The following is a 26,174-nucleotide window of genomic DNA, read 5'->3' as shown; positions in this document are numbered from 1 at the left end:
TGTATAGTGTTACAGTGATTTCCTAAACCTTCATCAAAAGATGCCCAAACAAGCTCTTTTTCATATTTCCTTCTTTGTGCTGGCTTTTCTTTTAAGTTGGCTGCAGCGCTGGACACAGATTCATTTTTGCAAGATGTAGCTCCAATTCCCATGAAGTTATTATTATTATTTTTGATATTTAAAACTATTCCTCAAAAGAAATATTTTTTAAAAAGAAACTTATCTAGTAGGCTTAACTGTTTCTAAAAATAATCCACTGTCCAAGGTCAAACTGTAAGGTCTATAAGCACAGCACTTTAGCTAAGTCACTAATAATCCAACTGAAATCAATGGTCCTAGTATAATTATAATTGCCTGTGGTTTCCCCATCCCACCCAACTTTCTCTATTCCAACAATTCTCCAGTGCTTCGATCTGCTGTTTCCATTCTATATTACCAAATCCACTCTGCAATTCTTACAACACTAACCAAAATGGTTTTCACACAAACACAAAAAGATCTGTCTTGTTTTTATTTTTATAACTGATACAACTTTAATTACTAATGTGAGACTAAAATCTTCCTTATTCTTTCTTTTCTAATTCTAAAATAATTATAAGAAGCAACAGAGTTGTTAGCTCATTATGCAAGTTCTTTTATCATGTAGTACGCAAATTAGTCAACGGTTAAAGATGCTTTTCAAGCAAAGCAGTTTTCCAAGGATTTTCAAAGGACAAATGGTAACACATTTAAAAATATATCACTCAGCAAGGCTGTCAGAAAACTTACACATCAAATCGGAAAACCAATGACTTAAGGAAAACATACCTTCACTTTCTCCACTTCAATTTTTTTCTATTATGTAACTAAAATTGATATTCTGATATTCTCATGGTGTACAATAGTGGAAAAGAAAAGAATTTAGTCAGCCCGAGTCATACTGGTAGTTTAGTATGTGTTTCTAAGTTACTTCAGCTTTGACATTATCATAACCCCAATTAAAATGACAGGGGTGGCATTAACCAAAAAAGAAAATATTGCTAAAATGAACTATACTAAAATTTAAAACTTTATTCATATTGGAGAAATCTGAATATGGATCAGATAATTGTATTAGGTTAAATTTCTTGAGTTAGTTAATTGTATTGTAGCTACGCAGAATGTCCTTGCTCTTAAGAAATAATGTTGATGTATTTATGAAGTATCATGGTTTCTTCAGCTAGCTCTCAAATAGCTCAAGAATAAAACAATAAAATTAAAATTATATATATATATATAAAGTAAATGTTAAATTATCATTTGGTGAACTGGTGAAGGGTATATGTACATTTATCATTCTATTCTTGAAACTTTTTAAAAAAGATTTGAAATTTGACAAAAATATAGTTTGAGAGAAAAAACCTTTGGTTTATTAAAACATACACATTAAGAAAATGAAAAGGCAAGCCACAAATTGAGATATTTGCAATTTATGTAAATGACAAATGATGCATAACCAGAATATATAAACAATATTGCCAATCAATTTAAAAAAGACTAATAATCCTATTTTAAAGGGTGAGACATAAATAAGCCCTTCACAAAGAAGCTAACCAAATGGCTAATAAACATATGAAAAGGTGCTCAATTTCATTAATCATTAGGGAAATGCAAATTCAAACTATACTGAGATACCACTCTACCTATTATAATTTAAAAGACTTAGAATACACCTTTTGTAGAGACTTGGAGCAAATGAAATTCCTGACTGGCCTGTAAATTGGCACAACACTGCTTCATAAAACTGGAAGTATTTACTAAAACTAAACATACATTTATCCCCATGACCTAGCAATTCTACTCTTATATATCCAACAAAAATGCTTTCCAAAAAAAGACATATACCAAGAATGTTCATAGTATATATTTTAACAACCAAAAGCTAGAAACAGTCCAAATGTCCGTCATTAGTAGAATAAAAAAATAAAATGTGTTATATTCTTACAATGGAATATACTATACAGCAATGAAAACAAATAAATGACCGATAAAGACAACAACATGGAAAATGTCAAATCAAAATGTTGAGCAAAAGAAGCCAGAAACAAGAGTACATAATTTGTGATCCCTTTACATAAATTTCAAAAACATGCAAAATTCTTTTACGATATTATAAGTCACAATACTGCTTGCCTTTGGGGAAAGGACAGGGAGTGTCTGGAAAGGCCATCAAGAAGGCTTTGTATATTGAAAAGGTTCTATTTCTTGATCTGTTCTGGTCCATGCTTACTACATGAGAGTATTCATTTTGTAAAAATTCACTGAACTATACTTTATAATCTGTGTACTTTTCTTTATATACGTTATACTTCAATTTTTTAAGGTGTATTAAACAACAAAAAATGATAGAATAATGGAATATTTTTACATCCTGAATCTGAAGTCTCATTTTAGTTCTTTTTCTCTTTGCATTTGGTATCCAAAATTTCAATGTGTCAGATTCAACTATCCTCTCAAAGGATTTCTTCACTATTATTCAGTCAATTTTTAAATGCATCCTCCTACAAAAGAGTCAATCAAATGTAACAGTTCTTCTTTTTAAAAGATCATTCCTTTTTTTCTATTATATTTCTCAAATCTTTTTCAATTATATCAAAATTTAGTAGCTTTTACAGAGCTTTTAGTTTAGACTTAATGGTTACAGCTACTTCTACATATCGAAAGTCATTAGTTTTCTAGATTTCCTACAGCAAAGTGCTTTGTCATCACCTATAAATTCCCATGCAATATCACTGCCCTCCCAGATCATATTTCCAACACAAACCAGTGGAAAGAACTAAAAAACAGCAAAAAGCAAAAAACAAAAGAAACTTACATTATACTTAAAACAAAAAGCAGTCTTCATTTTGTTGAAATCTTCTGAGTATCAAAAACTAAACTAATAAATAACAAACAAAAAAAAATCAGAAGATGCCAATTTATTTCCCCAGAAGCAGAAAGTCATTCTTATACCCAAAGCCTAGAAAGAAACTCAACTCCTATGCACACCTATTCCAATTATTCGGTTCTCCTCTTTGTCATAAGCAAACTATATTCCAAGCCAAAGGAAAAAATGTTATTAGGTTCATTTTACTTCTCAAACAAGTAGCTGCAGTTTCATTTAAGTCAGGCACATATTCTAAATGGTTCTTTGCTTCTACTGAGCAGTAAATACTGAGTCAGTTTTCTAACTATGGGGAAGAAAGGCTGAAAACATAAAGCTTGACAAAATCTTGACCAACATTTGCTTACCAAAAGATGCCGCTTTTCCCAACTAAATCTTTTGCCCTTGACCCAACAGCTTATCACTCCTTTTGTTCCCAAATTTCTACTTCTGGAAGGACAAGCTATGGATGGAAAATGAAGTATCATCAACTTTCACCTTGCTATTCATCACTTGCTTAAAATGATCAATTGTTGTTAATGGATCTAGTTATTTTTATTTAGAAATAGTCCATAAAAGAATTTAACATTTTAACTGCACAGGAAATTAGGAGATAGCTCTCTCAAGTAACTAATTTTGTTTCTAGAATAGTATACAATTTTTCTTTACTTTTTAAATTTTTTTTCCTACTCAACAGAATAGAATGTATTCATTGTTGACAATTAGACAATTCAGAAATTTAAAAAACAATCACTTAAGATAGTCATTGAAACATATAGGTGTATCTCCTTTCAGTTATGTGTCTATGCCCATGCTCTTAAAACAGAACAAAAAGAAAAAAGAGGAACTGCTGATTTTGTATTCTGAATTTTTTCACTTGTAATTATCCTTGTATATAATGAACATTTTTGTTATGAAATGCTCTTTAATGCTTTATAGTATGATTTTAATGGCTACATTATCTTCTACTGTATAAATATACTATAATTCACTTGGTTATTCCCCTAATGTCAAACTTTAAATTGTTTCACTATGTATATCTTTTTACCTATCATACATTTCATAGAATTATACAGAATGCTACATTGAACCCAACCCCATCCAAATTAATTTATGCTCTGCCGGCTTTCCCCTATCCTTCCCCTCCCCTCCAAAATTCAGACGAGACTAAAACACTGCAAGCATTTATGGTAAAATCCTCTTTGTGTGTAAAACCATTTCAGAGGCAATGTTGGGTTTATGAAATAACCTAATGGATAAAAGATATAAATGCTTATAAGCCTTAAAGGTAATTTGAGGCTTTGCGTATCCTAATTTGTTAACCAAGAAAAAAATGAGAAATAATCGCATGTTTTATTTCCCATTAGCATAATACATTTTTAAAAACAAAATACTTAAGGCTAAATTGACAATTTCTAAGTATGCAGAATAATCTTGATATCTTCAAAGTGAGATTTCTGGATTTTATACTGTATTATTACATAAATGAGATCCCATGCTAAGAACTATGATGAGATGGCATAGCAGAAAACAAAGATAAGGTTCATTTGATATTTGAGAAGTGTAGGTTATAACAGTCTTTAAGGTGCTTTTGAATCAAGTTACCTAGCTAAGTTTTTCAGGATAAAATAATTAAAATTATATTTTTCTTGAATTTCCAGCCTGTGTCAACAAATATGATCGAGAAACATGAAAAGAGTTCATTTTCACATAAGAAGAAACAAACATAAAAACAAGATAGTAATACTTTGCCTATCAAGTTGGTAATGATTTTAAAAAATGATAATGCTCGGTGTTAGCAAGGATGTAGGAGTAGATAGTGCCTTTCTGGAAGTATATCTGGTAGTATATTTCACTTCCCATCAGAGATCCTACAAATCTCCAACTATACGTAAAATGCAGTCTTCACCCCTAGGAGGAGTTCACCCTGATGCTGATATAATTAAAATATAACGGCTAATTAACAGGTACATCAACATCAAATATTTTGGGCCAATTACTGTTACTTTAAATTTAAACTTCTGAAATTTTTTTCCCAGTAATTAACAAAGATTTGGTCATCTACTTCATACACAGGCCACAACAACTTCCTGAATAAGTCACAGGCAGGTAACTAAATGAAAAAGTGCTATGGAAGAAAACTTTGCAAACGTAATTTATTCAACTCAGAGGCTTAACAACCTGCTAAACAGTATAGGGACTCTACGAATCCATTCTTGAAGTCATGGATATCCCTCACACATTCATGTCCCTTAGAAAAAAATATTGAAAACATTACCTGTTGCCTAGGTGATGTGACTAGACAAGAGTATTGTTTTCATTCTATTAATAACAGCAACCTATACTAATGGCTTTTACTTATGTGAAAGAGTTAGGTGATTTTTTTCTTTAAGCAGATCTCTCTCCTTCTGTCTTCCTTGTCACTAGCCAGGCTCAAAACATCATGGTAAACTCTTAATTTTAGTTTACTCCCTAAGATCTATCCAGACGGTTAGTTATCTAGTCCTGAAAATGTTATACCTGAAACATCTACTGTCAATACACTTCTTTCCATTCTCACTGCCACCATTCATTCAAGCCCTCAATTCTTCTTGCTGGACTCCCACAATAGCTTCCAGCCTCCAGTCTCTACCATTCCATCCCATCCTATGCACTAATACCTCCTAAAGATGTGTGACTTCCCTACTCAGAAATGTTTAGTTGTAGAATTTTTAATGACAGAAAAATGCTTACGATAGAATAAATGGACAAAAAAAAGTACGTATAGGCTAAAACTACATGCACAGACTATAGTCTCAGTTATATTAAAAAGCATGACCGTGTATACGTATGGACACATCCATGCATAAAGGGAAAAGGGAGGGCCAAGAAACACATCAAATGTTAACAGTAGTAAGGCTAGGTTATTTTTTATTTTCTTCTTTATCTTTACAATAAACAGATTTGTGATAAAGTCTCTTTTAGTAAAGCATCTTATAAGCTATCTATCATGAACATATAATGTTATAGTCATTAAAATATTTTAAACAGACATTTCACATGCTCCCCATTACCTATGAGTCTAACTCCTCACCCTCTAGAGCTCTAGGCCCTTTTCAACCCAGCGCCTATCTCCCTCCTAAGTCTTAGTCCTTATGATCCCTAATATAATCTGGGATCCTTAAGGACCAGATTAGATCACTCACACGGTTTCTTGAGCACGGCAGTTCTTTCAAACTCTACTTTGCGTTTTTTCCACCTGGAATATGGTCCCTTCCCATTTCCACCATTCAAGATCCTACGTATTCTTTAAGGCCTATTTTCAATGATCCATGAATAGCAAACACTACCATATCCTTTTCTCTTGTCCATAGCAGACAACACTAATTGGCTTCTCTGAATCTTGACTCCTTCTCAAAATCCTTCTCAAGTAAACAGACCTAGGCAGTCCTTACTCATCAATCCATTTTGACATACGAAATTAAACTTAGATGACATTCCTGTAGCAATCTAATGTAACTGCCCTCTTCTCCCCTATCCCCATAATTCTTTGTACTCCTATGGAGGTTATCTCCTCTACCTTCTATTAAGAATCATTTACTTAATTGTCATATCTCCCTTTCTTACTAGATTTTAATCTGTGCAAGGGCAGTAATTATGCCTTATTCATCTTCATAGACCTTACAGAGCCTTGCAGGAAGTAGGAACTCAAAACAGTTGCTGAATTGACACTTCATCTTTTGCTATTATTTCATCACTCAAAATGGCTAAATATTTGAAAACTTTATTTTAAAACAATTAAATTCTTCTTGAGGGACTTAGTCCAAGTTTATTTCATCAATTTTAGCTAACATTCCTGCTTTAACTTAATAAGGCATTGTCTGATATCATACAATAACCAGCAGAGTCAAAGAACAGAACAAGCTAAAGTTGAGATGAGAGAGCTGAACCCATTTTGAGGTTCTTACATCCAGGTATAGAAGCTATGAAATTAAATTACCACACTTTGAAAATGTTTATCTACTGCTCTCCTTAATCAAAAGCAAAATGTTATTTCTGACAATAAAGAAATTAAAGGAGTCTGAGCATCAAAAATATACATTGCTTACTAAAAGAACTGTTTGAAATAAGATAGAGAGATGAAAAGGAAAACGAAAAGCTAAAAATCAAGCAGGGCAACAACAAAGTCAGGCAAGTAGCCTGGTAAGGTCACAAGAATTTTTTACCTAAATCAGAAACCCAGTTCAAAAGACCTGGGTAGAAGAAAAATCTAGTGGTATAGTAAGACTCATGCTGCCATCTAGAGGTTAAAGACTAGATGACTTTTCTTTTCAGTCAACTGCAGTTAATTTAACTTATAACTATTATAGATAGAGGTAGGACTGAACAGACCTTATAAAGTAAGCCAGACAGATAACTCTGATGTCAAGCCACAATGACGGATATTCGGGGTATAAGAGTTATTGTCTCGCTGCCCTCGTTCATAGATTAAAATAAAAATTTAACAGAGCTAACTGTTCTTTAGAATTTTATCTAGATGAGAAACAATTTGTAAATATAAATGGATACTTTTTCAAAAATCACATGCTTAGAAGGAAGAGAAGTCTATTATACCACAGGCTAGCTTGAAGCATAGGTTATTCTTTGTTATCACCACCAAAGAATGTTGTTTCTGGTGCAGGCAACCTCGCCAATGTAGATTACTGGGATGAAATATCAAGTTTAAATGAGGAAGTCACAATCTGTTTACAATAAAATGTTTCTTTTAAAAAGTATGGCAAGTAATTAAATTTAGCCAAGTAACAGTCCTATTGAAACTGCTAAATAAACATACAGGATTAGACTATAAATTAGCAGAAGCAACTGCTTATATCAAAATAAGCTAAATTTTGTAAAGATTTTTTAGATGGTAATATACTCAGTGTGACCTTATTTACTTAATAACTTTTTAGCTAATCTTTTCTTTATAGTACTAAAGTAAATTCAAACCAGTCCAAGTAAATGAGTAAAAATTAAATTGAGATTTCTATTTTATAGTATATGGTGAATGTAATCAAGAACAAATGTATCAAATTCAACATCTCTTCATAAGAATATCCAACAAACTAAGAATAAAAGATAACTTCCTCAATGTGACAAAGGGCATCTACGAAAAAATCCACAGCTAACACCACACTTAATACTTTCTCCCTAAGGTCAGGAAGAAGACAAGAATGTCAACTCTTGCCATTTCTATTCAACACTGTACCAGACTTATTAGCCAGGTAAGAAAATAAAATACCCAGATTGGAAATGAAGAAGTAAAACTATCTATCTCTATTTGCAGATGACCTGATTCTATGTACTGAAAATCTTAAGTAATCCACTGAAACACAATTAGAACTAACAAATGAGTTGAGTAAAGCTGTAAGATATAAAATGCATATACAAAAATTAACTATTTCTCTATTGTAGTAATGAGCAAAGTGAAAATGAAATTAAGAAAATAACTTCATTTTAACAGCATCAAAAAATAAAATACTTATGAATAAATTTTAACAAATGAAGTATAAAATTTAGACTTTGAACACTACAAAACATCGTTGAAAGAAACTGAAGAAGACATAAATTGAAAGACATACTACATTCATGAGTCAGCTTAATACTATTAAGATGGCAATACTTCCCAAACTGATCTAGAGCACTAATGCAATCTCTATCAAAATTCCAGCTGACTTCTTTGCAATAATTGACAAATTAAAATTCCTATAGAAGTTCAAAGAACCCAGAATAGCCAAAACAATCTTGAAAAAAAAAACAAAGCTGGAAAACTCACACATTCCCATTTCAAAACTTACCACAAAGCTACAGTAATCAAGATAGTGAGGTACAGGCATAGGATAGAAATATAGATCAATAGTATAGAATTGAGAGCCCAGAAACAAATCTTCCTATTTTTTGATTAATTGATATTTTATAAGAATCCAAGACTATTCAATAAAAAAAGAATAGTCTTTTCAACATATGGTGTGGGAACAACTGGATATCCACATGCAAAAGAATGAATTTGGATCGCTACCTCACGCCATATACAAAATTAAGGTAAAATGGATCAAAGGCCTAAATGTAATAGCTAAACTACCAAAAGTTCAGAAGAAAGTATAGGACCTTGAATTAGGCAATGGTTTCTTAGGTATGATACCAAAATACAATCGACAAAAGAAATAACTGATAAATTCAACTTCATCAAGATTGAAAGCTTTTGTGCTTCAAAGGACACCAACAAGAAAGTAAAAAGACAATCCATAGATATGTGAAAACTTCTGCAAATCATGTATCTAATAAGTGAACCATTTCTAAAATATGTGAAGAACTTTTACAAATCAATAATAAAAAAACCAAATAATCCAATTTAAAAGTGGGCAAAGGATCTAAATAGATAGTTCTCCAGAAAGACACACAACTGGCCAATAAGCACACGAAAACATGTACAATATCAACAGTTATTAGGCAAATGTAATTCCAAACCATAATGGGATACCACTTCACATCCACTAAGATGGATATGATAATTTTTTTAAATGAATAAGAACAAATATTGGCAAGGATGTGGAGAAATAAGAACCCTCATACACTGCTGGTAGGGATGTAAAGTGATATCAGTTTGTAAAGAGTCTAACAGTTCCTCAAAAGGTCAGATGTAGAGTTACCATATGACCCAGAAATTCCATTCCTACTTATAAACTCAAGAAAATGAAAACATATGACCACACAAAAACTTGTACATGAATGTTCATGACAACATTATTCATACTGGTCAAATAGTAGAAACAACCCAAATGTCCATCAACTGGCGAATAAATATAATCTGGATAACTGGTGAATAAACATATCTATACAATGGAATATTATTTGGCCATAAAAAGAAATGAAGTACTGACAAATGCTATAACATAGAACAAGAAAAAACATTATGTTAAATGAAAGAAACCAGTCACAAAAGCCACATATGGTATGATGTCATTTATATGAAATGTCCAGACTAGTCAAATTTATAGAGATAAAAAGATTAGCTACTGTAGGAAAATAAAATTAATTTTTATATATGCCTCCTATATCCTGCAACTTTACTCAATTCATTTATTAGTCCTACTCTTATGCTTATAGAGTTTGGGGGACAGGGGGGAATGGGGAGTAACTGGTATATACTCTGGTATATGATAAAATGGTTCTAAAATTGATTGTGTAATGGTTGCACAACTGAATACTGTAAAAATAATTGAATTACACATTATAAATAAGTGAATTGTAAGGTATATAAATTACATCTCAATAAAGCAGTTATTAAAAAAAAAGAAAAAGAAAAAAAAAAAAAAACAATGCATCGGAGCCCCAGGCTTAACGTCTAGTTTCAAAGGGCATAATCTGCTGCCTTCTCAGTTTTCACATCCTGTTTTAAAACATTTTGAATATAGCCATAAGTAAGTTATCTGCATGACTATTAAAGCCTTAAGAGACAGTGGGATAATTTTTTTTAAAAGGTAAAGACTGCTGAGAATCAGTAGTATTAAATTAGATTCACGACAATTCAATGGGTCTTAGTAAAGCAAGCTATATACTGTTGCAAATTATAAGACAAAATCAGAATCATGCCCAGGTCATAATACAGATGAAGTAGCGTTCAGATAGAAGAAAACATTAACAACAAGCTTCACACTATCTTTACTACATGTGGTTGATCATCCACTATCACAAGTGGAAAAATTCCAGATATTACAAGACCTTCTCATCACTAAAACACAAACTATCCAGAAAAAGAACAATTTCCAGAAGTTTCCACTTTTTCAGTTTTACATCAATGAATTTCATTAGAAAAATTCTGTCATTTCATTTGAAGGCATCTGCAGTTGATCATTCATTCAGTCAAAAAATACATATGGCACATTTACTATATACCAGATACTCTATGGGCTACAAAGACAGCCCAAAAATATGATTCTTAATTATAGTTACAATCAATCCAAACGATAAGACATGTACCAAAAAATCTCCCAGAGTAGTAAAAATGCCATACAAATGAAACAAACGAACTGCCCTAGAGTAATTTGGGAGGCCAAAAAAGAGAGTGCACTTTCCTCATCAGGTATAAAAAGAAAAGGCTGATGAGAGTGGTAAATACTGTACAGAATAATGAAGGATGAATAAAAATTCTAATATTATAAATAAGTCAAAGAGGATTTTCTGAGAAAAAGGAATAGCATGAAAGGAATTAAGATGAGAAAGTGTTCCAGGAAGAGTATTTCAAATGGGAACAGAACATAGTGTTTTGGTAGGGTAGAAGTAAGAAAGAAGGCTCGAGATTAGGCTAGGGCCAGAGTGTAGAGGATTTTGCATGCCGTGCTAAGGAATCTGAATTTTATCATATGGGTAATGAAGTACTACTAATGACTTATGAGCAAAGGACAAACAGAAGAAATAGTACGTTAGAAAAACTATTCTGCTAGTGGCAAACAAGATGGATTGGGATGAGATAGTTAAGAGGCAGGGAGACCAGACAGAAGATGACTACAACGGTTCTAGAACAAAAGGAAGGAAACTGAACCAGAATGAAGTAACAAATGAAATTCTTTATATGGTAAGGCATTTTACAATTTTTTGTATTTCTATATATTTCATGAGGATTTCATATAAATTAACTGCCCAACTCAAGCCAAAAGGCCCCAATCATAAGAGGCTATAAATACCTACACAAAGAAATTATTGCATTTCCAAATCTGTACCCCAAAAGGGTTATCTGGGACATAATCACGTAACAAATCAAAGGGCAGGGTTCATCTTTCAAAAGACACAATCTAGTTATCAGCCCTAGAAGGTTCCCATTATTTCTATACTAACATTTAACAATGCTCTAGGGAAGTGACAAACAATCATGTTTTGAGGACAAATATTTTTTGCATTTTTTTTCTTTCCGTCATCTTTATCAGTGCAGATATTTGCATGAAAACAGGATCATTGGTCCTTGGGGATTCATCAGTTCCTATTGCTTATTTTTCATCCATGTCATCCTCTCAATTAATGCAGGAAAGAGGATTGAGACATCGAAACACCAGATTAGGGTGTCAAGTAAATGTCAACCCCTAGAGTACATGAATAATCTATAAGGACAAAAAAAGATCTTGCTTTTATGCAAATACACTAGCACAATAAAACAAAGAAAGACTGTCTCCAAGAGGTCTAATACATATCAATGTAATTCTTTCCAATTCTAAATTTAAAACTATATTCTATGTTAGGTAATCCGTTATGATCAAGGAAAATGAGTATCAGTTGCAAAGCAATGCTACAGAAGTTTAAGGCTGAATTTTGAACTAGAAAATAATTTTGAAAAAGCTCAGCTGTGCTCATGGGACTTATCTGGCAGAAATGAGCATTTTTGTTATAGAGTTTGGTTCAGTACTTTGGTTCAGTACTTAAGTGACTTCAAATCCTCCCACCTCCAAAGCCTTAAATTTTGGAAATACACTTAACAGTAATAATGGTTTTAACTGTGTGGATTAAAAACTAAAACAAACCATACCAAGTTTCTGACTCAATGGAAAACCATTGAATAGACTTTATAGATGCTTAGGGAACCGACTGATTTTTCTAAAAACTGATAAAGAGAAAGAATCATTTATCCAGTCATAACAGCTTTCAAGGTAATAATAAGTAATTAATAAGATAAAGACCATCGCAGAAAAAAATCTAGCTAATAAAAAGGAATGACAGAATTAGAATATTACCATTTTGCAACCTATAATATAATAGTGGATCTCGGCAAGTTATCAAAGGCTGCCAAAAAAATGAGAATAGTTTAAGGAGTCTCCGGGACAACATCAAGTGTACCAACATTTGCATCTTATGGATACCAGAAGGAGAAGAGGGAGAGCAAGGAATTGAAAACCTATTTTAAAAATTAATGTCTGAAAACTACCTAACCTGGTGAAGGAAACAGACACACAAGCCCAGGAAATGTAGAGAATCCCAAATAAGATGAAACCAAAAAGGTCCACACCAAGACACAACATAATTAAAATGCCAAAGGTTAAAGACAATCTTAAAAGAAGCAAGAGAAAAGCAGTTAGTTACCTACAAGGGAGCTTCCATAAGACTGATTTCTCAACACAAACTTTGTGGGCCAGAAGGGTTTAGCAGGAAATATTCAAAGTGATGAAAAGCAAGAACCTACAACCAAGATTACTCTACCCAGCAAGGCTATCATTTAGATTCAAAGGAGAGATAAAGAGCTTCCCAGGCAAGAAAAAGCTAAAGAAATTCATCACCACTGAACCCATATAATAAGAAATGTTAAAGGGACTTCTTTAAGAAGAAGGAAAAAGAAAAAATATATGTAAAAATTGTGAATTATAAAATGGCAATAACTACATATCTAGCAACAACTACTTTAACTGTAAATGGATTAACTGCTCCAATCAAAAGATACAGTGGCTGAATGAATAAGAAATCAAGACCCTTACATATGCTGCCTACAACAGACTCACTTCAGATCTAAAGACACAGACTGAAAGTAAAGGGACGAAAAAGGATGTTTCATGAAAATGGAAACAAACAAAAAAGCTGGGGTAGCAATACTAATACAAGATAAAATAGACTTTAAAATAAAGGCTATAACAAGAGACAAAGGACCCAGAAATCCCACTTCTGGGTATTGAAGAAACCCAAAACACTATTTTGAAAGGACATGTGAATCCATATGTTCATTGTAGCATTATTTTCAATAGCCAAGAGATGGAGGCTACCTGGGTATCCATAAATTGACGAATGGATAAAGATGTGGTACATATGTACAATGGAATATTACTCAGCCATAAAAAAGAATGAAATCTTGTCATCTACAATGATATGGATGGACCCAGAGAGTATTGTGCGAGTAGAGTCAGTCAGACAGAGAAAGATATATGTCATATGTGGAATCTAGAGAACAGGATAAATGAACAGAAACGAGCTCATAGATAGAGAGCATTTTGATGGCTGTTAGAATGTGGGGTGGGAGTATAGGTGAAGGGAGGAGGGGATTAAGAGGTACAAATTGGTAGTTACAAAACAGGCATGGGGATAGAGAGTATAGCATGGTGAGTATAGTCAGTAGTATTGTAATAACTGCATATGGTATCATATGGGTACTGGATTTATTGGGGTGATCACTTCATAAGTTATATAAATGTCTACCCACTGTGTTGTACACCTGAAATTAATAGAATATTATATGTCAACTACAATTGAAAAAAATAAAATATAAAAATTAAAAAAAAATTATGGGAAGTTGGTATAAGCGAAACAGATTGGCCATGTTGACTACTGAAGCTGAGTCATGACATGAGTACAAGAGGTCATTATTTTATTCTCTCTACTTTGGTATACATTTAAAATTTTCCATAACAAAAAGTAGGAAAAATAAGACACTTCATTATCTTTCTCAATAGGAAAGCAGAAAAACTATTCAGAGAAAATATAGCAATTTCAACTATAACTAAGTAGAGATAATACTACTGATAAATACATTTGGTAATAGCATCTTCTTGATACACTGAGCATGAAATTTCATTTAAAAAAAACTGACAGAGATAAAGCATTGATTATTACGATCATTACAGCATTTATTATCCAGAGCTAGAAACAGAATCAATTTCTATACTACACAGCCTTGCATTCATGAATTTAATAATCATAGATTTATCTTTTCATTATAAACTCTGGAGGTCCATGACATACCTGGTAATTAGTAATTTTGCCAAGACATAAAGTTTAATCATAAGAAATAAACAACCCGGTAGAGATATCAGAATTAGGTCACAATGGGTGAACCTAGCAGACCACCTAGCAACCACATCTTAAAGCATTTTGTTGTTCTCTGCTCCTCAATTCATGAAGTGATTAAAATATGTTTCCTTGGTAAAAGAAAGCCATTGCTAACGACAGTAATGGAAATAAAAGAAAAAATAAAAAGGGCTAAAGTGATAACTATTAGTCAAAAATAAGAAGTTTTTAAATTAAATTTTAAAGTGAAATATTGAATTTGGAAGTAACTTAAACCAATGATGTGAACAAATCCACTACATGCTCTATACACAAAAAAATAATTTATGAAACTGTTTTTAGGATTGTTCTAATCCATCCTATAATCAGTATAAAACTTGTTTTTGAAGAAAATTATAAGCTATAGTAGCCTCTCAAAATTGTGGTTTTATGAAGGTCTCAGGAGGTACCCACGGAGAACAAAGTTCTAAGCACTGTATTTATGTTATCTCTTTCAATTACAAAGTGATAATTTTCTACAATTCCTTTTCCGGTTTTATAATAAATACAGTATGGGAAGAGACTCAATGTATAAAGAAGTAATTTTAAACTAAGAATGAAGAACGGACAGTAATAAGTGAGAACTTTTAAAACATTACTCACGGTAGCAGACTGTGTTCTTGGTCTGCTATCTACCCCTTCCTTTGAAGAACCAATTATTCCCTCCCATTTTGTGTGATCTGAGTTAGACTAACTCTTCCAATCTGTACATGCACCCAGGACCCAGGCCTGGTCCATCAGAGTGCTCTGGGCCACTTGACTAAAGGACTGGTTCCAGGATAGGTATGTCAACCAAGATGGAACAGTCAGAGTCCTCCGCAGGCCTTTCTTTCTGAATGTTCAGAAAAGATGTTCATTCTTTGGGGATTATGGGATTTAAAGACACTTCTGGTCACTTTCCCCGGTTCTAGGAAAAAGCTATCTGCAGCAGCAAAGAATAAGACTAATTAATAATGTATGAGCGAAACAGAGCCTTGAGATTCAAAACAAAAGCAGGAACAAAAGCAAAACCCAATGACATCATTAAGATTCATACATCTAGATATCCTCAAAGCTATTTCTATTCCTGGAATTTTGATTTGTGTGAACTAATAAAGTCCCGCTTTTGCTTAAACTAGTATGATTGGACATTCTATCACTTAAAACTGAAAGGATTTTCAATACATTTCTACTGTACAGAGAAAAATAACTTGTTACCTAGTAAACTCAGTAATTATTATAGCATACTCTTATCATAAAAGGCACACTTTAGATTACAGTGACTTACCTTCATAAAACCTAACAAAGATATCTTCTTAAGTATAGCTAGAACTCATCATGAAATACACAACATGCAATCCTAAATAAATATGATCTGGGTACTCACACTCATCCAGCCCCAGCTGATAGGCCAGGTTCTGTAGGCCTCGTACCTTCTCCATCAAATTAGCTGTGGTGAGGCTCCCCAGTTCTGAAACAGAATCATTTATTTCAATACCACTTCTTTCCACTGTTCTCTAGTAACAACTTATTCGGCTTGGAAACCCTTGTTATAAAAGTTTTCAAGCTTAATTCCTATTGAATAAATAGAAAATGAATACTTTATCTCTTCTCATCAAATCATTCTCCTTACACACAGACACACATACAACACACACCCCACAAAGAATTTTTTCCCACTACTGCAAAATGCCTCAGATGAGCTTACCTACTTAATGAGAAGAGAGTTAGCATAAATACAACGGCAAATTACATAAGGACTCTTTTCATAATACCCATTTTGCCTATCATACAAAATGAATACAACATTAAAGTATGAAACCTTGTGATTTGACATAGCATTAAGAAAGCCTACAGACAGATCAGTCTTGCAAAATGGACAATGTCTCCACTGTAATTTATTAAGTCCTCATTATTTCGATTAACGATAAAATAACAAAAAGACACGTACTGTTCCCCATTTCCCTAAATTTAAAAACAAAAATGAAATATTAATCCAAATTTTTCCTTCAAATCAAATACCTATAAAAAAAATTAAGTTTACCAGATAAAAAGACAGTATACTTAAAACAAAAACTTACTTTCCCAGATTTTCATTTAAATAGCACCCAATTCCTTTTAGGTTTAAAACACAGGTCGATTTGTATGGAATATAATGCTAATGCTATGATTCCTTATTAAAAATTTAAAGTTTCCTTAGAAAATACATACTGATGATATATATATAAATGTCTGTTTGGAACATGAGAGCAATGAACCTGAAATGCCCTTGAGACTTAATATTTCTATAGTTGGAAGAGGGGGTCTGTATTTAAGCATTTCATGCAGAACAATGAATTACTTCTGAAATCAAATAAAGGTGTTATTTTCTCCCACTTATCATGCCACGCTCATTATCGATATCTAGCATAAGTAGCAGACTTTCCTTTTTGATATGTTCAGCTGCTTAAATAGCTCAAGAGTCCAAGATTCTTACCTTAATTTTAGTCTATTACTTTACAACCATCATGAATCTTATCACCAGAAGCATGATTAAAAAATAAATAAGTACATTAGAGCAAAATTGAGGAAAATTAATGTTTTTTAATTTAAATTTCCACTTGTGGTTGAGTTCCAAGTAATTTATCAAACAACAATACTCACCACTTATAGTTTTCTTTATGGGAGAAATTGATGGGATAGAATGAAATAAAAGACAGGTCTTAATCCACTTAGGGGTTGTCAATTAACAGTACTGATGACAATATATGGCAGTAAATCCTAAATAAGGCACTTGTTTATAGTGGTAAGAGACTAGACTAAAAATAAAAAATAAGAGCTTAAAATTTTTAACTCTTTCTAACAAATCTTGGTTAAATTAAACCTCTGAACCTTAGATATCATCATAGCTAACTCACAAGACCTTTAAGAGAATTAAATTAAAAAATTTATGTGAGAGCTTCTTGTTAACTGTAAGCGTTATACAAAATAAAGGTATTTAAGGAATTTAGCAATCATTATGACCAGATCTTGAATTAGGAGGATTTCTACACATGGTAAAATAAAGAAAGGCATTTAGACATGAAGAACTATCAATAAAGACAGTTAAGTAGGCAGTTTGACTGAAGCTAAGAATATTTTCAAGGGAATAGAAAAACTGGAAAGGTGATTTATGAAGAAGCATAAATGCCAGGTTAAAAGTTAGAGGTCACCAGCATTGCTTACCTTTCAACATGTCGATGTCATCACGTTCTATTTCGGCCATCCATTTGGGCGGAGAGCTAGTAATAGGCTGTCAAAAAACAACAAATATCCATTCAGATACATACAAAATGTGAAGAGACCCTACTCTTTCTTTTTATAAGTAGCCTATCACATAGCATTCAGGTTGTTTGAAAATACTGGCAAATCATAACTTCTAAAACACGAATTTCTCCATGTTCAGATATGGCCTAAAAATAGTCTCCCTACAAAATGACACTGCTCATCATTAAAGTTGGTCTCAGAGAAATGATCTTAGAATTTGGTGTGACTACTGTTACTGTTTCATACATGACAAGTTAGTGTAGTAATAAAAAAATTATTTGAAATTCAGCTTTGGTGAATGCCTCCAATTGAACTGTTTGAATCAATAATCAGTTAAGTGACATTTTCTAGCAGAGAAGATTCAAAGAATCAAAAATGAGAAAATTTTCAATTTGCAAGAAGACTGTAATGATCTTCACTTGACATTTCATTATATGGTAGACATTTTAGAAAACTTTAGAATTTTTAGTTATCTTCTCATTTCTGAAAGTGAACTTACACACTTTAAAAGAGACCCTATTCTTGGAATGGCTTTGGGCAACAGTTTTCAATCATAGTTGGACTACAGAATCATCTATGTAACAACAACAACAACAAAAAAATACAAATAACCTGGCCACACTCCAGATGTATTTAGTTATCAAAGGTTGGGCAAAGGTCCAGTGGAGAGCAAAGGACACTACCTATATATTTTTTAAAAGCTCCACAGCTGCACAGTGATGGTTGAGAAACATTACTTAAGCTTTCAGCTCTTTTCCTTTTTTAAAAAATTAATATTTATTTGTTACTATGCAATGAGCAAAATACCATGTTTTATGTCATTTAATTTAAAATCAACCCTATAAAGCGGTATTATTGTACTTGTTTTACAAATGAAAAAAACCATGTACAAAAAGATTGCAAATCACTTGCTTCAGGTCAACAGCTAGTGAAGCCAGGATTCAAAAGCCATGTAGTCTGAGTTCAGAAACTACTACTCTATACTGCCTACCCTAGAAGGCTCCTGGTCAAATTCACCATTTTTACCCCTAGTAGGGAACAGACTATACCAGGGGATCTTAACCTGGGGTTCTGGGATGACCATGAACCCCTAGAAACAAAACTCAAAATGTATGTGCATATTTCTAGAAAAAAAGGTGTAGATTCTTAATCAGATTTTTAAAAAACACTATACTCTAATAATTTATTTAAAAACTACTTACTTACATTTACAACTCAAAATACTTAGTCGTTATCAAATATAACTAACTAAATTGAAGTCAGTATGAGTGAAAATGTAAGAAAATTAAAAGAGGTACTTTCTACTCAATCTACTAGACAAAAGCTGATCTAATAATAATATCTACCATGTGTTGTTTATTATGTCCCAGGCACTATGCAAAATGTTTTACGTGCATTATGGCATTTTCTACTAAGAAGCTTATGGAGTAGTTTCTGATGAGAAATCCAAGTGTGTCTGACTCTAAAGCCCTATGCTGCCTTGAACTCCTCATGCTTAGGTCTTACTGAATGCTAAAGGGGGACAGCCAGCTTACATACAACCTAGTTCTTGAAAAAAATGGAAGTCAGAATCCTTCTGTACAAATATTCTTATGGGACCTGAAAGCCACAGGCCCAAAGGGGCCTTAATATTTAACTCAGCACCTTTAACTCTAATAATGAATAGAGAATGCTACGCATATAGTAAGGTGCTGTGAAAGCTATATTACAAATCCCCAATGGTATAATTTAATAGATAGAACATGGGCTTTGCAATCAGACAGACCTGCATTCAAATCCTGGTGAGCCACTCACTGCAACTTGGGCGAGTGACTTCCAAGTGTCTCTATCAGTCAGTGCTTTTTAACACTGGGCTGAAATTTTTCTAAGTATGGTTTTAAAAATACGAACGCTAGTAATCATTCCAATGGGTTCACAATCTGATTCTGCCACCTACGGCCTATAACCTTGGGAAACCTACTTAACCTCTCTGTGTCTATCTCCTCAACTACAAAATAGGAATAATAATAATAGTGAAGACTAAATAATATATGTAAAGTACTTAGAACAGTGCCCAGCACACGGTAAACACTATGTAAGTCCTAGCTAATATTATAATCGTCATATTCTCCTGGTTGTGAGAATATATAAGAGAACATATGTAAAGTATCTAGCGCAGCGCCTAACGCCTGGGAGTAGAAAAGTTGTGGCTCTAATGGATGTCTTCCTTCAGTTTCTGATGAGCCACTGAGAAATTTCAAAAATCCTCTGAGGAGGTATAAGCTAAAGTCATTATACATCACATAAACAAAAGAGAAAAGCTTCAGAATCATAGTTTGGGTAAAAAGAATAATGGTGTTACAATAAATATTTCAACTGCCTTGCCTTAAAAGCTTTAAAGCTAATAAAAGAGGCTAAGGGACAAAGGTCAAAATGCCAAAATAGAGCATATGAACAGACGAAGACATTATCATCAATCAACATGATGATAATATATAAACAGATTTCCAGGACTGGAGTTATAAAATGATTTGAAGATTATGACATTATTCTCGAAAATGAAATAAGAGATAGTTGAGCTTGCACTAAGGAGCAAAATGTTGGATAAACTTCATTAGGTAAGTAAAATATTACCTACACTTTTGAAAGACGCTGCAAATTCAGCAACACCTGGTACTAAAAAGAAAAAAAATACAACATTATTTATTCAATTAATAATTTAGAATCCCAGACATAGAGAATTTAAATAATAAGAAGAAAATAGCCTTGTCTTCAAGGAGCTTACAGTCTGGAAAAAGAAAGAGACTAAACCGATAACTACAATATTGTTTAAGTGCTCTAAGAAAGATACTAGGTGTTATGGGAAGACCCCATCCTCCCCCCTACCCCCACCCCCACCCCACAAAAAAGAAATCTAAATCAGACGGAGAGAACAAGAAAAGCTTCTCAGAGAAAATAATGCCTCAACTGAACTTTAAAGTATTAGGAATTAGCTGGATGGAAGAGTGGCAAGATATAATATTTCTTACCAAAAGTTTAAATTTCCTTTTTAGGTATGCTGTTCTGTCAATATAATTGTTTATTTAAATGTCTAACAGGAAGAATCACATTAAAAATAAATAAATAAATAAATAAAAACCAGATATTTAAAAATAAAATGTTCAATCTCACTAATAAATACAAACTAAAATTAATAAAGGTCAGTCACATTCAATAACAGCTAGTATGTGAATAAATGGGCACTCTCATATACAGTCATCCTCTTCCATGTGCACAAAAGTATTTGTGCAAAGATATTCATTATTACCTTGTTTGTAATATCAAAAGTGTGATATAACTTAGGTTTCCAAATAGGGTATAAATACCTAAACTATATTGTATCTATCTATACAATGAAATACTTTAAAAGAATGAAGTAAATCTACACCTACTAAAATGGAAAGATCCATTAATAAATTACTACTAGGCAGAATAAATTAAGCTGCAGACCATGTACATATGGCCCTGACATTATACCAAAAAACAAACAAACAAAACCCAAATCCCTCTATATACTTAAAAACACATCTTTATTTGCTTATCTGAATAAGCATAAAAATGGTCAAAAGAATTTGAACCAAACTATTAATGGTTCTTTTATAAGAGTGATTAAAGGAGGTGAAGAAATATGTTACATATCTCTGTATTGTCCGAACTTATTGCAGATGTAGTTCTCAAAAATAATTATTTTTTAAGGCTCCCTATCATTTCGAGTCACACCATGTCCTGAAAAAATTAACATTGTATCACAGAATTCAGTGGTTCTCAGTGGCACTGGTTGTCCTGCATTGATTCTGATATAAAGAAACCAAAAACTTACATTGTTCTGGCCAAAGGTCTGGTGAGGCACGGTCAAGTTTTTCAAAACTTAACAAAGATGCTTCCAGATCTGTTCCTAGAACAAAATACCCAGATGAGCCAACAAGACATAAAATATGTTAATTTATATAACATTTCAATCTCAAAGAACATAAATTGTAACACTCATCTGGAAGTTTAGAGATCTAAATTCTATAACTACAAATAAATTCTAAAACTATACAAATGAATCATTCTCCTTCATCAAATCTAATTTTCTGATCTCTAAAATGGGAGCAATATTTTAGTGGAGTATTAAGAAAAATGAATATCGACAAACCCAACTGCGCCTTCACTCATATGTCAAGATTTTCCTCCAATTACAATTAATTAATTATTTCTGCTTTCAAGAAAAACAAACTCTCTATACTAGGGTTCTAAATTCCATCTTCTTTTGCTTTGTCAAAGACATCATGAAAAACATCTCTCTTGCACGATCAATTTTTACCTTCTCTATTGGCTCATACTCAACAGAGCAAGCAAACCTGCTCTAGAATTTCTCTTCTCTGAAAAAACTCTTCCTTGACGCCATTACCTCCTAACTCCTTCACTGCAAAAGTTCTTCAGTTGTCCATCCTGCTGTCTCCACTTCCTCACCTTACATTCTCTCCTTAACCCACAAAAATCAGGTTTCTGCTCCTATATACATGGAAACTGCTGCTTCAAGGTCATCTATGACCTATGTTGCTAAAAATAGTGGTCACTTCTCTGTTCTCTTTTATGTGACTTTTTGCAGCATTCACATGCTGACCACCTTCCCTGAAACACTCACTTCCAGCTTCTATCAAACCACTATGCTCGCTTTTCTCCTTCCTCGCTGACTCTTTCCTTGGTCTCCTCTTCCACTCAGGCCACAACCTAGGCTACCTTCACTCTCTATCTAGTCTCCTAAGTAGATCTCATCTAGTCCCATAGCCTTTACCATCATTTATATGTCAATGACTCCGTATTTATATTTCCAGTACCAATCTTTCCCTAAACTTCTGAGTTATATATCTAAGTGGCTACTTGACATTTCTCTACATTCACATGTATGAAAAATCCCTTAAGTCTAAGGTGTTCAAAACCACACTCTCTCAGTCTTCTCCATCTTAAGAAATAGCACTACCATGAACCCTAGTTCTCAAAAACCCAGATATCATCCAGTCTTCAGTGCCTCACTTTTCTTATCCTTCCATAACCAACTATTAGTAAATCCACTAGTTTCTATCTCCAAAACACATCTTGAAACCAAATTAATTAACCAAGGAACCATCACTTTTCTCCCGGACTACTTCAGTAACTGCTTAACAGGTATCCTTTCCCCATTCTTACCCCTCCCCTTCTCTACTACCTCCAAATCTATTCTTGACAAAGTAGCCAGAACTGATTTTTTTTAAAAAGCCAATCAGTTCATGTCACTCTCCAGCTTAAAGGACCTCTTCCCAGCTAAATACATGAATGTATATCTACCATGCCCTAAAAATTCCTACATGATCCTGCCTAATTCTTTGACACTATTTCCTCTCAACTCTTGCCTGGGCACACAGTAGATACTGGATATTAACAACAGTTAACATTTATTGCTGGCATATTGTATGCTCAGTATGCTAACTAGTTGCATAAATTAGTTCATTTCATGATATAAACAGTAATTTCTGAGTAAGCCACATCTTTTAAATCTTAAAAAAAAAAAAAAGCTGCAAACTCACTCTCCAGAAAATGTACATATATAAAAGTTTTTCAACATGCGCTTTTCTCTCAACTGAACTTTTCCCTACAAATATTCTAAGAGAATTTCTAATGGCATTCTAACTGGTAAAGAACTTACTTCAATAAATTCCCTTAACTAAAGCATCCAAAAATGGTAACAAAGAAAAGCTGTGTGTAACACAAAATGTCAATTTTCAAATTCCAAGGAATGTTACCAATGGGAAGCTCAACTGTAACAAAAATAAACTTATTGGGGCTAGGATCCAATAACCAACAAGGGTGGCCTTATGATACCACAGTCTGAGGCATAACTCAGATTATGCTGTGAGTCTTACTCTCACAAATTAATTAGATGGCTTTACTTGATTTCTATATTCTCCTTTTCAAAGAAGTCCCAGCAAATTATGCATTAAAAAGATAAATGAGTAAATTACCTAAACTTTTTCAAATCATTGTTATTTAAATTAAATTTTAAAGACAGAGACAGGTGGAACACTAAAAATAGAAATGAGAGAGCTAGGCAGTAGAATATTTTGGAATGAGACACTTATTTAGAAGCTGAATTTAAGTTCAAAGTGTTCAACTTGATTTTGTCAGATTGAAAATGAAGGTTACGTGAAGAAAGGCAAAACTCTGTAAAAGATGAGACTGAAAACTATTAAAAAGTTTTTTTAAGAGTACAAACAGAGTGACCATGGAGATGGCTAGATCAAAGAAAATATATGTTTACAATACTATTTCTGGCCAAAGAAAGGAAATTAAGAGACGACAGGGATAAATCAAACAAAGGACATAGCTCTAAAATCTCCACAACTTATAAATCTAAAAATAACCTCATAATAAACTAAAATTTTTAATAGCAAATACTTCTGTCACCTGTCTGACTTTTTAAAATTGTGGTAAAATATACATAACGTAAAAGTTACATTAACTATCTTTAAGTGTAAAGTTCAGTGGCATTATGTACATTCACAATGTTTTGTAACCATCATCACCATCCACATTCAGAACTTTTTCACCTTCCCAGACTGAAATCCTACCCATTAAACAAGCTGACTTTTTAAATCCTCCTTTTTTTTTTATTTTTCTTTCTGGCAAGAGAAGGTCATTTTAAAAAGAAAGCACCCAGCCAGGAGAATGTCTTTTGACTCTCAACATCCATAATTTCTTATACAGTCTGTACCTGCATTCAGAAAAACTTAAGACTCATTAAACTTGATACTTATGATTAAGTAACATATTATTTATGAATATATCTAATCATTCTTACAATAAATGTTCAATGAAAGCCTACTGCTTACTCTGAGATCCAACTATGAACAAGACAGACTTGGAGTTTGTAATCTAGTGTGAAAGGGGAAAAGTTAATAAATATGTTTACAAAGGTACTGAGATAGTGAACAATTGTGAAGAGGAGCAAATCCAGATACTGTGATCTAGGAAAGCCTCTCTGGGAGGCGACATCTAAAATGAGACCTGAAACTGCAAGTGTTTACATGCTTGATTAATCTTTTCCCCTCCCAAAGCACCTAGTGTCATGCCTTTCATATGGTAGGTAGTCAGTATAGCTTTCTTGGCCTCAATTTCCTCATTCCTGAAATGAACTTCCAAGATTCCTTCCAAAGACAAAATATGTTGATTTGGGGAGGTAAAACTATATATCAATGAAATGGACGTGGGGATGAGGACAGCAGAAGCAAAAATTAAGTTCAGAAATGACTGCAAGACCTTAACTCTCTGAAGCAGAATCCAGCGCAAAAGCATACAGATATACCAAAATCGCTTAGTTGCTATCTCAGATGACTTGCATCTTAGACAATACAGAAGCAGAAATCGTTCGTTCACTCAGCCTGAAGAAACAACACATACAGCTGGAGCATGGGAGGTTGAGGTGTGTGCTAGACTACATTAAAGAGCTCAATTCTCATTTTCCTTGGGACTCTCACGGCGAGAGGCCGAAAAGGTCCCCCAGTTCTCTTGCTGCCAGAGCAACGGTACCAATCTGAGACAGGAGAGAATCATGTATCTCTTGCTCTTCAGTCTAAGGATTGAGGTCAGCCACCAATTGCAGCTAGGGTTTGAGAGAACAGTTCCAGATGATCAAAGCTAAGAGCCTTCAATGGGGCGCCCCAGGAGCAAGCTACAGTAAGGGTCTTCCTTTTCCCCATCAGTATGGGGAAACCTAGTATATACCAGGTTTCAGTGAGTTCTACTGCAGAAACTTGTGCATTTTTAAGATTCCTAGCAGAGTCAGCAAAGGTTCATGTTTAAATATGTTGTTTGATGGGACAGTGTGGAGAGTGGATTGGAAGGGTTTGTTAGATCGTCTGGCTGGATTGGAAGGGTTTGTTAGATCGTCTGGCTTCGCTCATATTTCTTCCTTTTCTCCTTCTCGCCCTCAGCTTAACCCAAATGGGGCTAAGGGAGGGGCAGGGCCCGGGATGAGACCTTCGTGGGTGCCCTCCTCCCTACCCACTTGGTACACAGGAGAAACTGGGCACGTCCAGAGCCGCTGTGAAAAATCGGCCAGCTGAAGACACACCCGCATCTCAAGGAAGAGAAGTGGAAGGGAAAAGAGAGGAGCCAAAGAAAGAAGTGTAAGTTAGAGAGGCAGATGGAGAGCGGAGCAAAGGACGTTGCAGGTGAA

At 33.5% G+C, this 26,174-nt stretch overlaps 1 protein-coding gene across 7 annotated transcripts in view; it reads right to left on the bottom strand.

Moving 5' to 3' along the window:
- The window catches only part of LIN52 (lin-52 DREAM MuvB core complex component), a 74,754-nt gene that overhangs the window by 48,171 nt on the left and 409 nt on the right, over positions 1-26,174 (bottom strand). For 3 of the 7 annotated variants that reach the window (XM_039883773.1, XM_039883778.1, XM_039883775.1), the window contains exons 2-5: positions 21,798-21,872; positions 20,577-20,614; positions 17,879-17,945; positions 16,062-16,145 (exon numbers count right to left, since the gene is read on the bottom strand). In XM_039883773.1, coding sequence (XP_039739707.1) covers positions 16,062-16,145; positions 17,879-17,945; positions 20,577-20,614; positions 21,798-21,872 — 264 coding nt within the window. Of the gene's footprint in view, positions 1-1,867; positions 2,897-16,061; positions 16,146-17,878; positions 17,946-20,576; positions 20,615-21,797; positions 21,873-26,174 lie in introns of those variants that run through there. The other 4 variants (XM_039883774.1, XM_039883777.1, XR_005657516.1 and 1 more) reach the window with 3 other exon arrangements.

This window comes from Pteropus medius, unplaced genomic scaffold, assembly GCF_902729225.1.
Source record: "Pteropus medius unplaced genomic scaffold, Ma_sr-lr_union100, whole genome shotgun sequence".
NCBI lineage: Eukaryota > Metazoa > Chordata > Mammalia > Chiroptera > Pteropodidae > Pteropus > Pteropus medius.
Note: the sequence above shows the minus strand (reverse complement) of the source record. Positions and strands in the feature narration are given on the sequence as shown.